This window comes from Verticillium nonalfalfae (assembly GCF_003724135.2).
Source record: "Verticillium nonalfalfae strain VnAa140/NRRL 66861 chromosome Unknown scaffold_63, whole genome shotgun sequence".
NCBI lineage: Eukaryota > Fungi > Ascomycota > Sordariomycetes > Glomerellales > Plectosphaerellaceae > Verticillium > Verticillium nonalfalfae.
The window spans coordinates 93,204-112,560 of record NW_021167288.1 but is presented as its reverse complement, the minus strand read 5'-3'; the positions used below and the strand labels follow the sequence as shown (position 1 = coordinate 112,560).

Genomic DNA, 19,357 nt, shown 5'->3' with positions numbered 1-19,357 from the left:
GTCCTTTGCCGCTTGCCTCAGAATCCCTAACTCCAGCGCAAGGCCACACCAATATCCAGAGTGGATGATATCGGGCTCTGAATCATCTCATCTTCCTTCATCGATGCCACTTTACACGACACAGGTCGACTTAGGTTACCACCCACCTTATCACTCTCGCGATCTTTCTCTCATTGGTATTTGACATCACTCCTGTCCCTGACTCGTCCAATATCGAACCTTCGGCCTACCGCGCGTCATTTCTCAAGCTCCTTCCCTACTACAACACCATCCGGAGCCTGGTCCATCCAAGGCTTGCCGAGACTATGGCCGACTCGCAGGCTTATCAGGGCGACGCCGCACTCACAAATGCCGAGTACCACATTCGACAGCTTCGTGACTCTCTCAAAGCCGAGCAGGACTACCTCAAAAAGCTGCCCCGAGACGGCCATAACTTTTTCGTCAACGCTCAAATCCACACAACTAGGCGCAAGATTGCGTCTCTCTGCGAGCAGATCGATGCTGCCGAGAAGAGCAAGTGGCGCATCGCAACGCGATTTCCAGAGGCGCGCATCACCGCCGATCGGCCCAACGATTCGTTCTCGCGGTTCTACGGCCATCGTACATATCCATCCGCGTATCACGAAGGAAATGCGCCGGTCCAAGTAGGGACTGGGTATGAGACAGGCTCTCCCGAGAGCCATCGTGCCATCCGCCCCGATGGTAAGTGAAACCTCCCTCTCCTTCCGAATCCGTATAGCCTGCCCAACAAAGCATAGCCGGGCTACCATCTCGCGCATGAAAGGACAATGGTCGTCTGCAGTTCTTGATTTGCCCCCTATTCTTATAAATGTCGCCCACGTTCGACTTTTCCTTTTCTACACTCCCTTCCGTACGCCCCATGAAGTCATCGGTGTCCCAAACCCTGAACTACTGTTCATCCTCATGTACCATTTCCCAATGAGTCTTCGGTACCGAGTTGACACTACTCTTCAGGTCTATACAGCCATCAAACCCGCCAGCCCGGGTTCCCGTCGCACATTCCTGGCGATATGGCGTCCTCAAGCCACGGTTCAGGTTACGGGCAGAGCGACTTACGGTCACGGAGCAAGCGCGACCTGAGCAGCGTCCAAGGTGCACATGACGCCATGAGCCCCGGTCGCAGCAAGCGTCAGGCGTTCGTTGGCAGCCGCCGTAGCTCAACTGCTAGCGACAGTTCTGTTATGGATCTAACACAGTCAGTCCTTGTCGCTCACTGCTGGCATGCTTGATAACTTGTTACTAACATGTCGCAGAGCCGACGATAAGATAGAGGCTGCCGTCGCACAGAAAAGATCCAAGACCGAGACTCGTCGCCAGGGCCTCACCAACCCCATGACCAGTTCTCCCATTTTCCTGGAAGAGCGCTTGGTCAGACCAGAGCCCTCCCGGTCGAGCTCTCCAGTGCCAGCCTCTCTGTTTGGGCACCAACCAAGCTGGAGAGCTCCCAACAATGGCGCTATGAACATCATGGGCCGCGATGGTTCGCAGCGGCAGCAGCCGGCACTCACGGGGCTGGCCGCAACAATCCAGCGCACAAGTCAAATCGATTTCAATACCATGACATACGGAAGCGGAGATGCTCTAGAAGAGAATACACAACGAGATCTGCATCGCATATTGGAAATTGACTCTCCTGGATCAGCCTATCAACGACAGGCAAACATTGGCGAGGAGGAAAGACAGCGTCAACATATTGAGCAGTTTGTCCGCACCCTCGGAGCTGAGACTCCGGATGACCAGCAGGTTGATGTGCCACCTGGCTTGCGTTATCCCTTATACGCTCATCAGAAACAGGCCCTGACCTGGATGAAGAAACAGGAAGCAAGTGCCCGCAAAGGCGGAATCTTGGGCGACGATATGGGTCTGGGAAAGACCATCTCAACCTTGGCATTGATGATAGCAAATCCCGCTAAGAACGGTAGTCGAGTATGCTTCCCACTCTAACAGGCCCCTCATTCCGATCCTCACTGACAGTCAACAGACTACGCTTATTGTCGCTCCCCTTTCTCTCGTCAGACAGTGGGAGGAAGAGATAAAAGACAAGTTGTTGCCGGACCACCAGCTCAGCATTTGCATCTTCCACGAAAACAACCGACCATGCGCAGACGAACTGATGCGACACGACGTAGTCCTGACAACGTACCAGACTCTATGCAGCGAACACAAGAAAGTGACCACCTTCTGGACGCAAGCCGCGGGTCGCAACGTCGACCAAGATAACGATGCCTTGCTTGCCCAGAGCGTCAGACTTTTCCACCCTACTAAAAGCATGTTCCACCGCATCGTTCTCGACGAAGCTCAGATGATCAAAAATCGAAAGGGCAAGACCTCCCTTGCTGCTACTGCATTGATGGCAAAGCACCGATGGTGCCTCACGGGTACACCCATGATGAATACTCTACACGAAATCTACCCCTTTTACCGGTTTCTACAAATCGAACCCTATAACGACTGGGCAATATTCCACCGCACCTTCGGGCCCCTCAAGAAGGGTGCGAATCCTGGCCCGGCCTTGAACGCCTTTAGGGTGCTCCTTCAGAAGACCATGCTCCGACGTGACAAGAAGTCAGAGATCAACGGGCAGCGTATTTTGCAGCTCCCTGAGAAGACTGAAGAGATCGTCCACATCGAGTTGGAAGGAGAGCAGCTGCAATACTACAAAGCCGTCACAGAGAACGCCCAAGTCATCTTCAATGCTTATATCAGGGAGGGCACTTCGCACAAGCAATACTCGGTCTTGCTCGTCCAGCTGCTACGGATGAGACAGGCAGTTTGTCATCCTCACCTCGTGCTCGATGATGAAGAAAGCGTGCCCCTGGATCGCGACAAGGAAGCGGCTTTGGAACTTGCCGTGACACTCAAAGCGCCAGTTGTCAAGCGTCTCATCGAGCAGGTGCGCGGAGCTATGGAATCTCTGGAAGGCTTTGACTGTCCTGTCTGCCTGGACAAGATTCCCAACCCTGCAATCCCCTTCCCATGCGGACACTACATGTGTTCTGACTGTCTCCGCACTCATGTTGAAAACGGCGAGCGTGATAATATCCGCCGCGGTGAGAACGTGCAACAGATTAGGTGCGCTGTCTGCCGTGAACCACTGGAGACGGAGAAAGTCATTGATCTCTCGACCTTCAAGCTGCTTCACATGCCTGAGCTTCTCGACGCAGAGGTGAACCACGCCAATGGGGAACGGGAGGAAATCGATACTAGCGGAGGTGAAGAATCTGACGAGTTCTCATCCGATGACGAGGAAGAAAATGCGGATGATGTCGACGCCAGAGGCAATCTCCAAGGCTTCGTAGTTGACGATGAGGATGACGAGTCATCTACTGCAGGTGCCCCTTCGCGTTACATCAAGGCAAAACAGCAGGCCAAAAGCAAGCGTGCTACAACCAAGAACAAACAGGCAAAGCCGAAGGGTCCAAGGCGTAAAGTCAAGGCGACGATGCTCAAGGCACTTCGCAAGTCGGCGAAGAGATCGGCCCAGGATGGCCGCGACTACCGCCGCTACCTGTCAAAACACTGGATGACTTCAGCTAAAGTACAGGCCTGTGTCGACCTCATCAAGCAGATCAGAGATGAATCGGATGGACGGGCCAAGACTTTGATCTTTTCCCAGTGGACCATGTTTATTGACCTGATGGAAATCGCTCTACAAAAGGACGAAGAGCTCAAACATGTTGGCCATGTGCGCTACGACGGCGATATGAACATGAAGGATCGCTTTAAGTCTGCTCAAAGGTTCCGCGAGAATCCCAGGACCAAGCTCATGTTGATTTCCCTCAAGGCCGGAAACGCAGGTCTCAACCTTGTCCAGGCGTCCCGCGTCATTATTTTGGATCCGTTCTGGAACCCATTTGTCGAGATGCAGGCCGTAGATCGCGTCCACCGCATCGGACAGCAGAACGAGGTTAAGGTCTACCGTATTCTCGTCAAAGATTCGGTCGAGGATCGCATCATGGAAATTCAGACGAAGAAGCGGGAAGCTATCGAGGCCGCCCTTGATGGTAAGGCCAGCAAGGGCATGGGTCTCAGTATGGCGGATCTTCGCCACCTCTTCGGGTTCTGAGGGATGCTGGGGTTTCCGCGAGTTTTCTAAGCAGTATGGCTGCATTTTGCGTTCTCCGGTTGGGATCCACTACAGGGCAGGCATCATGCTATCTCATCTAGACCCAGCAATGATATGGGTGTGGCGTTAGGGGCCACGGAGAACATGATAGCATCAAGGTTTCGGAGTTGCTTCTCAGTCAACAGGCGCCGGGCGTCTATCTGGTTTATCTTCCGGGGATACACACAGACTGATTTTGAGGGAAGATAGAGGAGGCCAGGACAAATAGCTCATTTTGGGTTAAGCTTCTTTGCGTTTGTTGCGATACTGTGATGCATGCTCTATTGGTGAATGATGCTGTCCGCTGGGCAGGGATTGCCCAGACAATCCATGGGTGCAGCGCCTCGTGCTGACCTAACTATCAGAAGTAACATTTCCGGAACCCATGGAGCCTGCATCCTGCGCTTGTTGTAGCTTGGGTGAAGACCTGGTAGAATATGCTCACAAACACATGGTCTCACTGGAAGAACCCCAGACACCTTCCCGGGTGCGCCCAAGGACATGTCCCTGCTGCATTCAGACGACATGCCAAAGATAGGTGGGTAGCATGGATTACATCAAAGAGTCCGTGAGGCATCTTGTTTCCCGTGGCAAGTCTCCGTCCCAGGAGCCGAAATCATGACTTTGAGGCGCAATGACTTTTTGAGGGCCGCCCCAGCATTAAACCAATAACAAAAAAGACTAGCACGCAAGAGGTACATGATGGCAGGTTGTAGCAATTCTGGAACGCCAAATCGCCGCTGGGTGCGTGGGACAGCCACTTGCAACCATGGCAAATGTTGAGCGCGACGACGAGGTTCTGTAAATGAGCTTGGAATTGCCCTGTCCCTTTGGCACTCTACGGAGCATCGCATCTCATGTCATATGGGCAGGGTTTTCGTTCTGGAAGCACAGAGTGGGTATCTTGACTACCTAGGGGCTACTGAAAGGTGGTTCATCGTGGCCGATGTGCTTCTGTATACCTCGCGACAGGCTGATGTCTGGTACGTTCTCTATAGCTTCAGTTCATACGAAGCATGCCCGAGTCGGCATCGGTCGTATCTGCCCCGACGCCGCAGCTTCCAAAGTCGGGAAGCAATGCACACCAAGGCTTTCTCAGTCTCATCAACTCATGTCGAAGAAAAACTGGACTGGACTCCAGCGGCCATCTGCCTCGGCCAACAGCGCACCAGGCATATGTGACAGTTCTTGGTCACCAACAGCAACGGGCGGCGACTAGACAGCCTCCGTAGCCGTAACGACCGCCTCGATGATGTCCTTGATCTTGATCTTGGTTGGTGACGCCTGGCCCTCGCCATCGGGGACACCGTCGAAATGCTCGAACTTGGTGCGCGCTTCGCTGCCCTCGCACCAGATGCCGGAGGCCTTTAGAGTGAGCCTTTCTGACCCATCGGCGTTGCTCTTTTCGTCGAGCTCAAAAGCAATCTCGCGCGCATCGCGCGTGCTGTCCTGAATGGCGTTGCCGCGGACCGATTTGACCCAAATAGGATCGCTGGTCTCTGCTGCGGGCTCCGTAGTCGCCTGAGAGGGGTTGGAGCCCAGTGATTCGGCTAGCGGCAGATATAGGTCGGCGAGAGCGCGTGGTATAGCAGTCAGAAGATAGACCTTCAGAGACTGGAGGTCTGGGTAGCCGTCCCGCTCTCGGTACGGAGGGCAGGAAGTCAAGAGAGAGTTTTGCGTTGCGTCCGTGCTGTCCAGCGGCGGAAGGAGGTGAACCTGGTACTGCGTGGTTGTGAGGGGGAGGAACCAGGTACGGCCGCGAATCTGGATCCTCGCCCGCGGCGTCAATGTGACATCGAGTTGGAAGTCTGAAGGGGCTAGCAGGAGATTGACGAGGGCTTGCGCTGCTGTTGGGCGATTTGAAGACGTCGAAGTCAGGGCATCGGAATTGGGCAGGACGAATTGAGGGTTATTAAGAGTGAAGGCAGCCTCCTCAATGCCCGACTGGCGCAAGATGCGTACCAAATCGCCGACGAGGCGGGTGCACTGTCTGACTGAGACATCGTGGATCGCCCGTGATAGGATGGGGCGAATGAGATGATATTGATTGTGTTGTTCGTGACGGCGCTGGTGGGGAGGTCCCGGCCTCCGGCGCTGCACCTCGTTCTCGCGATGAGCATAGCTGAGGAGCACATGAAGACTCAACTGCGTCACTTCGGCGTACCAGGTGTCGGGCTTCGTTTCCTGGGCCGTGGGCGCCACACCCAACAGCGTGTCCAGAGAGATATTGATGCTAGGGCCCGTTTTCGGCTCATAGGTGATGCTGCTGTCGCTCGCACGCACACCATAAGAGGCTAAAGAATGAGCCTCACGATGAAGCTCGTGCCACAGTTCTTGAGAGAAGATGGTGTTTCTAGCCTCCAAAACTCGTTCCTGCAGTGGGGCCGACTCTAGAATTGACGAGCTCGTAGTGGACTGTCCGCTGATCTCACCATCTCTTGCCAACGTGACAGAGATGCGTTGGCAGCCGACCCCTGCTCGCCCCTGCTCCAGCACGACCGAGCCGTCGTCGCCACGCCGCAGAGGTGCAAGGCTGTTGTTCCGAAACTCGGAGGATGCTGCGCAGTTTAGCACGTGCCGCATAGCATGGTGGTTGGAAAACACTGACCTTCGGTGAAGCCAAACCTCACACCCAGGGTATGACGTTCGGCCGGCAATCTACACATCGACCAGCCATTTTGCTTGACCGCTAGAATCTCGCTCCAGTACTTTTCTTCCCGATCAACTTCTTTGGCGAGCATGGCGGCCGATTTCTCTGCCGCCTTTTTCGTCCGCTCAATTTCCATGAGCGTCCATCCCTGGGAAACTTCCTTGGCCTCTTGCCGCTTCTCTTCCCTTCGTCTTTTGTCGCCTGCTTGCTCCGAATCCTTGAACTTGGACACCCCAAGCGTTCCAATTCCGGCAAAGTCGCGTAGAGCCTGTGACAAGGTGACTCCCGCCTGGTTGGGATTGTGCTTGGTCAGAAGCAGAGAAACGAAGTCGAGGGCCACCATGGCTGTGTTGTGTGCAGCGCTGCGATTGGTTAACAGAGGCGCTCAAACATACAAGCAGCGCTTCCCGCTCACTCTATATTGCGCATAATTTCGCCCTTGACTGTGTGTATATCCTTGGCCTCCTCGACATCTTCGTCGTCCGTCACGGACATTTGAACGTCGTCCTCTTTTGCCTCGCCATTCGTCTTGGCCGCGACCTCCTCGCGGAGGCTTGCCTCGGTGACATTGCGGAAACCGCGTTCAGCTTGTATCCTCCCAATGAATTCGCCCAGGTTCTTTGGTTTGCGACTGCCAATGGGCGGCGGACGCAAGGATGTGTAGGGTGATTGTGTCGGATTGTTCGCCATGATGCGCGTGGGGTGCGTTGCACGGCGATATCGGTGGCAGCGATTAGCTCAATGGTAGCGTCGGATCCTCGATGTCGGTCTTTTCATTGTGCAAAGCGCCGCACAAGAGTTTGCCCCCGTCTGCTCGATTGGGATGCGGAAGGCTGCGATGCGGAAGGCTGTGATGCACAAGTGCTCGGACAGTTGGTGTTGAGGTGAAGTCAAAGAAGCCCGACGTAGCCCTGCAGGGGGATCGACAAATCAGTGCCCAGCTGCAGGAGCTCAAGTGGGTCGCAGGGGCGGGTTGAGTGGGTGCATCGGGTTGGGCGGTCTCTTAGAGCGATGAATGCCGTAATGGGTGGCCCAAAGAGCTGACAGAGAGCTGCCATCGTTCTAAACCGCATGGGGGTCCCATCTGCTGTAGGTTGGCGGGGCCCTGAATGCGAACGAACGAAATCAACGGCGAGGTACCAGAGACGCGGGCCATAGCCAATCTTGAACCATTTCTCACTGGTATTATTATAGAATTACAGTCACTGCACCCACCATTGGCACGGAGCCTCTCAGTGGGCCCAAGGGGGGGCTGTTTCTCAGGGCTTGAGACCAGACGGGCCGTTCGAGCTCAGAGCTCCGTAAACCCCTCACAAACGAGGCTTGAGGGAGATGGGAAATTTCCCTCAACAAACCCCCCCCCAAAGGCTTTGAGAGAAAAAAAGAGCGAAGAAAGCTGACTCCGGTCCGACATAGGAGGGGAAGATGGATCTTGTTTTTCAAGACCTTGACGCAAGGTTGCCCTCCTCTGACAGGACAGAACAGGGCAGGTTAGGACCAAGCATCAGATCATGTTCCTACGTACATGCCCAGAACCCCTCATTCCCAAGTTGTTCGTTGCAAGGTACCTACCACCTAGTAGTTAAAGGTACCTACTTGGCCCATGTTGAAAGACCCCGCGCCGCCCGACGATAAGCGATAAGAGCTCTCGAAAACCCTCTCCCTTGGGGGTTCCTTGTGCCCCCCCCCCCTGTCCATCCGCTGTCTGTCCCACGTCACAGGCCCTGGCACGCTAAAACACCCTAGCTGTCTGGACCGCCTATGCGTGTGTCTCGCACGACGCCCAGAGGTTTCCCACCGAATCCGGCACCGACTGCCTCACCCGCCGCGACTCAACCAGTACGACCGGTCTTATTTAGGGAGCGGCTACCTATCTAGCTCCTCCAATCTACTTCGTCCTCGCGCCTCGTGCATTCCGAGGCTGTTCGCTTTTGCAGTTCTAGTCCGCTCGCCTGATCAGCTCTGCCTATCCTGTTCCACCCTCCAGTACCCCTCCAAACCTTGGTCGAACCTATTACACATCTACCTTGTAGGATCACCCACCTTATCAATTCCCCTCCTTTGAGCTGTGGCATCTCTTTCTTACATCGACAGCTCTTAGATTTTAGTCTACTTTTCCTTCCCGAATTCAGCGAGAGGACATCGGCCGTCCGGACAGACGACCGAACCGCCATCATGGCCACGAAGAAGAAGATCGCCGTCATGACCTCGGGAGGTGACTCCCCTGGCATGAACGGTGTCGTTCGTGCTGTGGTTCGCATGGCCATCCACCTGGGCTGCGATGCCTACTGCGTGTACGACGGATACGAGGGCCTCGTCCAGGGCGGCGACAGCATCAGAAAGGCCGAATGGCGGGACGTCCGCAATTGGCTCTCCCAGGGCGGCACCCTGATCGGCACCCAGCGTTGCATGGCCTTTTTCGAGCGCAAGGGTCGCCTCACCGCCGCCAAGAACATGATCCTCAGCGGCATTGACGCCATCATCATCTGCGGTGGTGATGGTTCACTGACCGGTGCCGACAAGTTCCGCGCCGAGTGGCCCTCCCTCCTCGAGGAGCTCGTGTCAACCGGCCAGCTCAAGCCCGAGCAGGTGGAGAAGCACAAGCACCTCAACATTGTCGGTCTTGTCGGATCCATCGACAACGACATGTCCGGCACGGATGCCACCATTGGCTGCTACTCTGCCCTCGAGCGCATCTGCGAGATGGTGGACTATATCGAGGCCACTGCCTCGTCCCACGCACGCGCCTTTGTCATCGAGGTCATGGGTCGCCATTGCGGCTGGTTGGCCCTCATGGCTGGCGTTGCCACGGGAGCCGATTTCATCTTCATCCCGGAAAAGCCTAGAGACGACCACTGGGAGGAAGACATGAGTGCCATCGTGAAGAGAGTAAGCGCAGGGCGGCTCCACGGCTGTTGTATGGCACGAAAAGCTGACGAAACCCTTTCTAGCACCGCGCTCTGGGCAAGCGCAAGACCATTGTCATCATTGCCGAGGGCGCTCACGACAGGCACGGCAACAAGATCACTTCCGAAATGGTCAAGAACATCCTGGCGAACAAGGACGGCCTTGCTCTCGACACCCGTATCACTACACTAGGCCACGTCCAGCGCGGCGGCACCGCCGTGGCGTACGACAGGATGCTCGGCACCCTCCAGGGTGTCGAGGCCGTCAAGGCTGTCCTCGAAGCAACGCCCGAGACGGAGACGTGCTTCATCGCCATCACAGAAAACCAGATCACACGAAGACCCCTTATGAAGGCTGTGCAAGACACCAAGCAAGTCGCCAAGGCAGTTGATGCCAAGGATTTCGAAACGGCCATGGGCCTTCGCGATACCGAGTTCGCCGAGATGTTCACTTCCTACATGATGACAACCAATGTCAGGGTGGACGACGCTCTACTGGAATCCAGCGAGGTATGTCGATGTGACGTGCTTTGGGAATCAGTATTCTCTTACTAAACGACCTGCAGAGGATGAAGATTGGATTCATCAACGTCGGCGCCCCTGCCGGCGGCATGAACGCCGCAGTCCGCGCCGGCGTGGCCTACTGTATCTCGCGGGGCCACGAACCCATCGCCATTCACAACGGTTTCGCCGGCTTCACCAGGCACCACGACGACCAGCCTGTCGGCTCAGTGCGACCTTTCGACTGGCTCGAGGTGGACGCCTGGGCGAGCCGGGGAGGTTCAGAGATCGGAACCAACCGCGAACTGCCCGAGGAATCAGGCATGGAGCTGGTCGCCAACCTCATCGAGCAGTACCAGTTCGATGCCCTCTTCCTGATCGGTGGTTTTGAGGCCTTCCATGCCGTTTCGCAGTTGCGCAAGGCGAGGGACCAGTACCCGTCGCTCTGCATCCCCATGTGCCTGTTGCCGGCCACCATATCGAACAACGTCCCGGGCTCGGAATACTCGCTCGGTTCTGATACTTGCCTGAATGAGTTGGTAAACTACTGTGACAAGATCAAGCAGTCGGCGTCGGCTACGCGCCGGCGAGTCTTTGTCGTTGAGACGCAGGGCGGCAAGTCAGGCTACATCGCGACGCTCGCAGGCCTCAGCGTGGGAGCGAGTGCCGTATACACGCCTGAGGAAGGGCTCGACCTTGAGACGCTCGCATCCGACGTGCGCCACCTGCGTGAAGTATTTGCCCACGATCGGGGCATGACCTCCTCAGGACGTCTCATCCTCGTCAACGAGAAGGCAGATTCGGTGTTCAACGCCAAGCTCATCGCGGACATTATCCGCAAGGAGGCCCGGGGCCGTTTCGAATCGCGCGACAGTATCCCCGGCCACGTGCAGCAGGGCGGCGTCCCGTCGCCGATGGACCGGTGCCGCGCGGTGCGTCTGGCGATCAAGTGCATGCAGCATCTCGAGGAGTTCCGACCCAAATCGCATAACAGGTGCAAGAAGGACCCGATGAGCGCGAGCGTTATTGGCATCAAGGGCGCACAGGTGACCTTTACGCCAATGCAGGAGCTCGAGGAGCAGGACACGGACTGGAAGAACCGCAGGCCCAAGGCGACGCACTGGGCGCACATGAAGAACGTCGTGGACATTCTCGGCGGGCGCCCTCAACATACGCAGGGCGAGCAGCCTCTCGAGGGACTCATGGCGAAGGATGTGAAGCGCGGTTTGGCGTATGCCTGAGGTCTGACGTCGAATGCGAAGGGCTGCGCATGGTGCGGACGGCGAACTGGCGAGTTTGGTGCGGGCATGCTTGAGAGAGAGCCTAGGAGACTCGGCTCACCTGAGAGGTTGGGTACGAAAACGGGAGTTGATTTTGCCTCTTGCCCCTTCTTCTTCCTCTTTCTGTCTTTTCTCTGTTTAGTGACGATGGTAACGAAAGGAAAATCCACGCATGAAATATACAACATACATTACTCGCATGAACGCCAAGTGTTTGTGGGTGACAGCGTGTGGTGAGGTTTTAGATACCTAGCAGTCGGGGGAGGCACAACGACTCTCACTCAGGAGGGGCGTGCATACATCGTGAGGACTCATATGAGACGACGCTTGATCGTACATGAGATAATCTAACGACGTCTATCAGGTCCTCCGAGCAGATATTACATAGTTACGACAAAACCCTGAGCCAGCAATGCCCTTGGGCGCTTGTACTCGGAGAGTCGGAGAGCGGAGTCGAGGGCCTGGGACAGCCGCCCATGACCCGACTCCACGGCAAGGACAAGCATGGACGGGCCTCGTGGGAGCACCCCCTCACCGCGGACAGCGACTCTAGGGCAGGTGAGGTTGTCAGGCAGGTGTGGTCGAGCCCAGATCCACATGACGTCAGGGCCCGTCCCGCCCCCCACCTCCAGCAATTACCTCTTCATTCTTGTTCGACTACAAAATCATGCCCGCTACCATCAGTGTGACCGTTGCAGTAGAGGAAAGGGGGCTAGTCGGTAAGTCGGACGTTGAGAGAAAGTTGGCAGATGTTGGACCCTGGTTTATCTTTGGTCGGGTTTCCATCAGACCCTGAATACAGATGAGCAGCCTATACTCATCACAGCCTTGGGTGTGTCATTTCGTCATCACGACCTGTCGGTCACTTGCGCCCTCCTCCTTCCAGTCTCGTCACAGTCACAGGGCCCCAGCTTGCCATCCACAAGCAGTCACCGAAGACAGGCAGGTACAACGTGCCTCAGAAGTAGCTACAGAAGCCCTCGAGCCTGCAAGCCTCTGAGGCTGCGAGGCCCTGCCGGAATCCATTGGGCAGCGAGGCAAGACCCTGGTCGTGTGCCCCCTCCTCGCTCCTGCTGCGGGCTTCCCACGCCCTGACCAGTCCTGCCTGCCCAACTGATGGATGAGTGGTTGCCAGTTTTTGCACTTTTGTCCCTACCTAAGGTAGGTACCTACCTATGGCAGGGACCTCCTGTTTCTAAGCTGCCTCTTCGCCCCTCGCCCCCTCATCCATCCGATCTGCACATCCTTGAGAGGGCTGGGCGAGGAGCTCCCTAGTGGGAATATGTTCAATGCTTCGCCATTCTTAGAGTATCGGGTCAGATTCCGGACTGAATACTCATGGCAACCCAATTTCATCCGACATTATTCAGCTTGGGCGATGTCAGTGATTTTTCGAGACACTCCCTACCATCCTGGCAAGGTGGTCAACCTCATCCTTGGCCAACTCTGCAGCGGCCCCCCCAAGGATGACCCTGGGCTCCCCTCGTCTCGGCAGCCGCCAGCCTCCAACATGCGGCATCCAGCCCCTTCTGTCAGCTTATTAGCGCACCCAGCAACGCAACTTAACAGCCTGGTATTACCAGCCCGCCGTGACCCCTCATGAGGGGGGAACAATTGCACGCACGCAGCCTGACGGCCAGCCGACCAGTCGGGACCGCGCATCAGCTGCTCCCCCGCCGCGCCATGACGATGGACACTTGACACTCGACAGCCGACAACGCTCGACGCTCGCTACTCTTTCCAAGATCGACTCCCGTCTCGGCACCCGCAAGCCCTCCCCTCTCGACTTGTCTTTCTTGAGTTAGGTCAAGCACGGCACCAGACCTGAGGGACCTGGCTACCAGACCAGCAGCAAGGACGACTAGCCCTTTGGGCCTTGCTTTCAGTTCAGGCCTGTTTTTTTGTCTGATCCACTTCACTCCCGTCTCCCGCCACGCGCACTCCCCCCCCCCCCCCGCCACACACAACCCAACCCAACGCCGATCGACTTCGACAACTTCCCTGGCGTTGTTGTCCACTTTCGCATCTTCCCTCTGACTGGCGTCTCGTTCTGCTGCCTCGCGCCAGTACTTCTCTCTTCCCCTCGTACACATAGACTCTCGGCCCTCGATACCCATTTTTGCTTGGTCTTGGACTTTTGCATGCTACGGACCACCCCATCGTTTGTGCCACGAGCGTCTGAACTTCACCAATTTTGTGTACTTTCGGCTCAGCTGCTGCTCGTGCTTACCGTCATACACACGACCCCGCCACTGCCACCAGCAAGAAGTCAGATCACCACGCATTACGGGCTTTCATAACCTCAAGAGACAACAGATACGAGCAAACAAACCTCGTCAATCTCACGAGGAACCCAACCCACTATGGCCTACCGGGGAAGCGACTATGACGATCGCTACTACGATGCACCTCCCTCGTCTGCCGGTCGCCGACGCCCTCAATCCACCTATGACGAGGTTCGCATTCAAGATCGCGAACGTGAGAGTGACCGCCTAGCCTTCCTCCGCGACGACCCCCGACCTCAAGAGGCAGGGCCACTGGTCCTTCGTCAGCGCGATGTTGAGACGCGCGAAGTCGCTCGGCCTCGTTTTCGAAGTCCCAGTCCTGTACGCCACGATCACATGGTCATGACGAGGAGAGCCCGCAGCCTAACCCCGCCTCACATCCACGAAGAGCGCGAGCGTGAGCGCATTCGCATCAGCGAACGCGAGCGCCTGCGAGAGCCTGTACCACCACCTGCTCCCGTCAGGGCTCCCATGCGATACGTTGAGAGGTCGCCTTCGCCAGTACGACGTCGCCGGTCGTCCTCCTTCGACCAAGAGCGGGAGCGGGATCGCATTCGCATCATCCAGAGAGAGAGGGAACGAATTCCTGAGCGCGTACCCTCCCCCTCGCCGTCTCCTCCACCTCCCCCTCCACCTGTCATCCGCGGACCGACCATTGAGAGAGAAGTCATTACGCACTATCGGGACATTGATCATGGTAAGCATGTGTGCCGGCCCTGAGTTGAGTTGACGATAATGCTGACCTGCGCTAGGTGTGACTCGAGTGCCCAGCCCGCCCCCTCCCCCGCGCCCGGCCCCACGCCCGTCTGTCCGAACCGAAGAGAGGCAGCTTGATATCGACATCATCACCTCCCGCGGCAGAACCAACGTCGACGTTCATCGCTCAAGCAGTCGCCATCGCGAGCCCAGTCAGGAGCGACGTTCCCCCCACATCCACGCCCACGGACATGAGCTCGTTGTGAGCAATAATCGGGACACACTCCGCGTGGAGGATCGCCACTATCACACCCATGGCGGCCAGCGTCGTCGGGCTCACTCGGCCGCGCCTCTCCGCTCACCTGTCGATGAGGAGGCCGAATTTATCACATCCAAGATTGACTCTCGCGGTCGCATGGGTGAGGCATGGAACGGCGCCACCAAGGACTGGACCATTGTTGATGTGCCTCCTGGCACGGAGAGGGTACGCATGGATGGCGTCGGCGGCGGATCGACCGACACGTCCTGGCAGCGCTATAGCGGCGTGCGCAGGACCAAGTTTGTCCCTGAGCGCGACGGCCAGATGGTGCCCGCACCTGCTCCCGCCCCACTCCCGGCGGCGCCACGGGACTCGCGTGAACGGCTGGGAGGATATGAACGCGAGCTGGAGATTGAAATCGACCGGTCGCGCGACCGTCGCGGCTCGTCTCGTGCTCCGCCGAAACCCAAGCAGGATCAGATGTGGACGGAGATTACGAGAGATCTCGTTTGTCGTGAAGCCGTCGTTGAGTGTGGCTATGACTTTGAGGAGACGGAGGACTTCTTCTATGTGATGCAGTACCTCAAATACGTGAGTGCGACGCATTGCCTTGGCTTGGCCTGGCTTCCCCTGGCTGTGACAGCCGTGCTGACCCATCTCTGCAGGATAACGTACTAGAGCTCATCCAGTTGACCGAGACGATACGCAGGCACCGCAAAGACCGTGCGCGGTGGGAGCACGAATGGCGGGAGCAGCAGCGATACGGAAAGCCGCGCAGCAAATATCTCGATGAGCGGGTGACGGAGCGGGAGTTTGTATATGACAGCTCGCGGAATGCCATGCGAAGGGGATACTAGAGACACGTGCCACGACCAATTTTCTAGCTTGAGCAGGGGTTTTGAGATGGGGATCTTGTCTCTTCTACAACGTAACGGCCGCAAGTGATTGATGAATGCTACGGCAACATAGCGACAGGGACGGTACAAACTGTCATAGACTGAACTGGACTACTTTTTCTCCTGATGGCTCGTGTGTCAGCCAGAGCTGGCTGCGTCGAGTGATCTCCCCGTGATGATCTCCCTCTTCACTCGAAAGGGGAACATGTCATGACTAAGCCGAACGATGGATCAACCACATCCCCTCAACAATAAGAGAGGGGGAAGGCTCACTGCCATGCCACCGCTCCCGCTTCGCGAACACCGCACCATGGCCGAACTCGTAGGCCTCATCGCGTCGTCGCTCGCGCTCGCCGAGTTCGGCGCCCGCCTCTCCCTGAAGCTCTACACCCTCGCGCGCACCCTCGCCTCGGCCCCGGCCGACGCGCGCGCCCTCGCGAGCGACATGTCCCTGACGGCGACCGTCGCGCGCGAGCTCGCCGTGCTGCTCGAGGCCGATGCCGCGTCCGGCGCCACGGCCTCCGACGCCGCCGTCGCCGCCGCGCGGACCGCCGTCGGCGAGTGCCTCGCCGTGTTCGAGGAGGTCGACGCGCTGCTCGGGCAGAGCCTCGCGCGGATGCGCGGCGGGCGCGGCGAACGGGCGGTCGAGAGGATGCGCTGGGCGCTGGGGCGCGAGAGGCTCGAGGGGCTCCGGGACAGGCTGGAGAGGTTGAAGGCTGGGCTGGGGCTCATGTTGCAGGTTTTGGGGTATGCGCGGGACGTGAAAGGGCGGTGCGTTTCTTCTCCTTCTTCTTCTTCTTCTTCTTCTCCTTATTTCTTTTGCGGGGGATTTTCATATCACTTTCTGAGTTTCAAGTCCCGAATGAGAGTCATTCTCGGGTGCTGGACTGACCTGTGACTTCTCCAGCGCCATTGACGAGGAGGAAAAGGCGTACAGGAGGCGCGTCATCGGGAGCCTGGCCCTCCTGGAAAAGGAGATGGCGGCCAGAGGAGGCGACAATGGGCTGCCGCCGTACGAAAAGGACGGAGGCACTTTCGGCGTGCTCGGCACGGCATCGCCGCCGCGCGATGAGCAGGAGCAGGGACGGCCAAAAGTGGCAGGCGAGCTCCTCCTCGGCTGCAAGCTTCTCGAGCAGCTCGTGGCGGCCGACCCCCGACCCGAGATCCCGACGGCGCAGTACCGGGAGCTGGCGGGCCACCTGCGTCGACTGGAGCAGGGCGAGGCGGCGCGACTGGCGGCGTCGTCCGGGGGTGTCGCCTCGTCCTTTGACACGTCCGAGGCCGTGAAGCGCTTGCACGAGCGGCTCATCGAGGTGGCGGGACCGGCCGCGCCGGAGCCGGTGCCGGAGCCGGACCGAAGTAAGACTCACCGCCAGACCCCCTCCCCTCCCGAGGAGAAGGCCCCCACTAACGAGGAGACACAAAGAAGGCTACCGCGCCGCCGCGAGAACGAGGCCGCATCTCGGCGCGGCGCTTCCGCCGTTCAGGCCGCCGCTCGACGACCGCACGCGGCCGTTCACGCCCTACTCGCCTGCGGTTCCGTGTGAATCGGCGTCGCCGGGCTACTCGCCGGTCTCTCCGAGCTATTCGCCTGTGGGCGGGAGCCCATACGCAAGCGATATTATAGCTCCTCCGCAGCACATCACCTATAGCGAGATCATTTTTCATCACCCATCGACGAGGAACAGAGAGCAATCCTACACGAAAGTCGTCGAGGCGTCCTTTGGAGGTTTCGGTGATGAAGAGGATGAGGTCGACAATGGTGTCCCCCAGATGGAGGATGAGGAATTCGACGGCAGTGAAGATGACTCGAAAATCGTCAACGAGTTGCTGGCAAAATGGACAACGATGGGGGCCGCATAGAGGAGAGGCAATTACGAATGAAGTCTACGATTTGACCACGATTTTCACCGCTACGTAGACAGGCAGATACCAAAGGTTTGAGGCGAAGCCTTCTTGGCTCTCACCATACATGGAAAGCGTCGTCGTCAACCGTTCCTATATAGTACATAGTACAACAGGCATGGCCGAGGCCTGGCCCCGTAATCACCCGTACCCTATTCCAGTAACGCTTGCAGCAACACTTGCCCCTGCCTTGAGCTCAGGCTGAACCGCATAACGTACAACTTCAAAGACAGCCGCTGGTCAAACCAGAATGACACAACCCCAGAACATAGTAGGCTACTGATGGCTCGCTACCACCCAAGAGGCACAACATCAAGCTCCACCTGCACTCCTACGGCTCCTTCGCTTGGGTGCTGCGGCAGACGCATCGTTGCTGTCTCCCTCCTTAGCAACCTCTGTCTTCTTTCTTCCCTTGGCAGCGGCGGCCTTCTTGGGCTTGGGCTTGGGAACAGGCTCCTCTTCGCCCTCGTCCTCAGGCTCCGACTCTTCCACAACAGCCTTCTTAGCGGCAGTACGCCTGCCCCCCCGCTTCGGTTTGGGCTCTTCCTCATCCTCGGCCTTGACAGCAGGGGCAGCCTTGCCGTGCTTGGCCTTGGCCTTTGTGACGGGAACGTCCTCGGTGTCCTCCTCTGAATCCTCCTTCTTGACAGCGGCCTTGGCACCTTTGCCCCTTGCCTTGGGTTTCGGCTTCTCGTCGTCAGAGTCCTCCGCCTTGACAGCAGTCTTGGCAGTCTTGCCCTTGGGCTTGGGCTTGGGCTTAGGCTTTTCCTCCTCGTCATCCTTGACTGAAGCAGCGGCGGCAGTCTTGGTGCGCTTCTTCGACTTGGTGTCCTCTGCGGCTTCAGGCTCGCCCTCGTCGTCAGCGGCCTTGCGGCTGCGCTTCTTACCCTTGGCAGGCGCCTTTTCGGCCTCTTCGTCCTTTGCGGCATCGTCATTCTCTCCAGCCTTGGCCTTGGTCACGGCTGAACGACCGCGGATGGCGCGTTGGCCGAGCTTGTTGTATTCGGGATCCTAGGTGAGATTAGCATCATCGTTGCTGTCGAACCGTGACTTGCGCCATGACTCCTTTTGGAGATGAGGCGCAAGGCATGGAAGGCAAGACAACATACACCATTGAAATCCTCGGGCGCAATGTGACCCTGCTCGACCGCCTCGCGAATCTTGGCCTGCAGGTCGGGATAATCGGCCATCTCATCATAGCCGTCGATAGCATCAAAGTCAAACGCGTCGCCGCCACGCGAGCATGTCTCGCGCAGGCCCTCAATCTGCTTGCCGGAGACGCATCCCCAGTGCTTCCAGCGGAAGCTGCCGTGGTCCTGGATCTCGGTCCACGTGCCGAAGCGCAGCTGGCCCTTGAGGCACTTGGTCGCGGTGGCCTTGCAGACACTATCCTGGCAGCCGGCGCGGTTGTTGGCGGAGACCTCTGGGAGAGGAGGATGGCATGTCAGTTTTGTGGTCGGTTGAGGAATGAGCTTGATGGATCTCGGCGCGCGTCATGCATGAACGCGTGACGTTGAGACGCCTGGGTGCAGTGCACGCAAGCAGCACGGAAGGGAACTGACCGATTCGATAGGACGACATGTTGACTGCTTCTCTGTGCTTCGCGCTGTTGTGGGAATAAAGGGTACGCAGGAAAACAGCCGATCCTGTCGGAAGTGTCGCTGGCCGTGAATGAGACGACGATAATAGTCTGTCGCAGAGGGTCACTAGCCTGGAGTCGTTGGGGCTACGATGCGGGTTCTTGGAGAAGTTGCCAGGCGACCGACCAACTGGCGTGACGTTTGGCGGGGGCGCAATACCTTTGATGGCAGCAAAGGACGGACGACGTGTGCTTGGGAAGGGCCACGAACCAG

At 57.6% G+C, this 19,357-nt stretch overlaps 6 protein-coding genes across 6 annotated transcripts; 4 read left to right on the top strand and 2 right to left on the bottom strand.

Moving 5' to 3' along the window:
• Positions 1-305: 305 nt before the first annotated feature.
• Positions 306-4,087, top strand: D7B24_007710 (uncharacterized protein; the record flags this gene model as incomplete). The annotated part of the gene is made up of 4 exons (XM_028641815.1): positions 306-702; positions 976-1,216; positions 1,275-1,947; positions 2,003-4,087. 4 exons carry the CDS (start codon positions 306-308, stop codon positions 4,085-4,087), a joined length of 3,396 nt encoding a protein of 1,131 aa, XP_028494293.1.
• Positions 4,088-5,341: 1,254 nt separating this feature from the next.
• SRB4 (RNA polymerase II mediator complex subunit) lies at positions 5,342-7,466 on the bottom strand (the record flags this gene model as incomplete). The annotated part of the gene is made up of 3 exons (XM_028641814.1): positions 5,342-6,684; positions 6,735-7,138; positions 7,192-7,466. 3 exons carry the CDS (start codon positions 7,464-7,466, stop codon positions 5,342-5,344), a joined length of 2,022 nt encoding a protein of 673 aa, XP_028494292.1.
• A 1,485-nt stretch (positions 7,467-8,951) lies between these two features.
• On the top strand, positions 8,952-11,424 carry D7B24_007708 (uncharacterized protein; the record flags this gene model as incomplete). The annotated part of the gene is made up of 3 exons (XM_028641813.1): positions 8,952-9,665; positions 9,728-10,192; positions 10,249-11,424. 3 exons carry the CDS (start codon positions 8,952-8,954, stop codon positions 11,422-11,424), a joined length of 2,355 nt encoding a protein of 784 aa, XP_028494291.1.
• A 2,402-nt stretch (positions 11,425-13,826) lies between these two features.
• Positions 13,827-15,648, top strand: D7B24_007707 (uncharacterized protein; the record flags this gene model as incomplete). The annotated part of the gene is made up of 4 exons (XM_028641812.1): positions 13,827-14,445; positions 14,501-15,294; positions 15,369-15,514; positions 15,588-15,648. 4 exons carry the CDS (start codon positions 13,827-13,829, stop codon positions 15,646-15,648), a joined length of 1,620 nt encoding a protein of 539 aa, XP_028494290.1.
• A 261-nt stretch (positions 15,649-15,909) lies between these two features.
• On the top strand, positions 15,910-17,462 carry D7B24_007706 (uncharacterized protein; the record flags this gene model as incomplete). The annotated part of the gene is made up of 3 exons (XM_028641811.1): positions 15,910-16,370; positions 16,507-16,958; positions 17,026-17,462. The coding sequence occupies 3 exons, from the start codon at positions 15,910-15,912 to the stop codon at positions 17,460-17,462; spliced, it is 1,350 nt and encodes a 449-aa protein (XP_028494289.1).
• Positions 17,463-17,816: 354 nt separating this feature from the next.
• Positions 17,817-19,085, bottom strand: MEC1_2 (serine/threonine-protein kinase M1; the record flags this gene model as incomplete). The annotated part of the gene is made up of 3 exons (XM_028641810.1): positions 17,817-18,515; positions 18,614-18,927; positions 19,067-19,085. The coding sequence occupies 3 exons, from the start codon at positions 19,083-19,085 to the stop codon at positions 17,817-17,819; spliced, it is 1,032 nt and encodes a 343-aa protein (XP_028494288.1).
• Between the last annotated feature and the right edge of the window lie 272 nt (positions 19,086-19,357).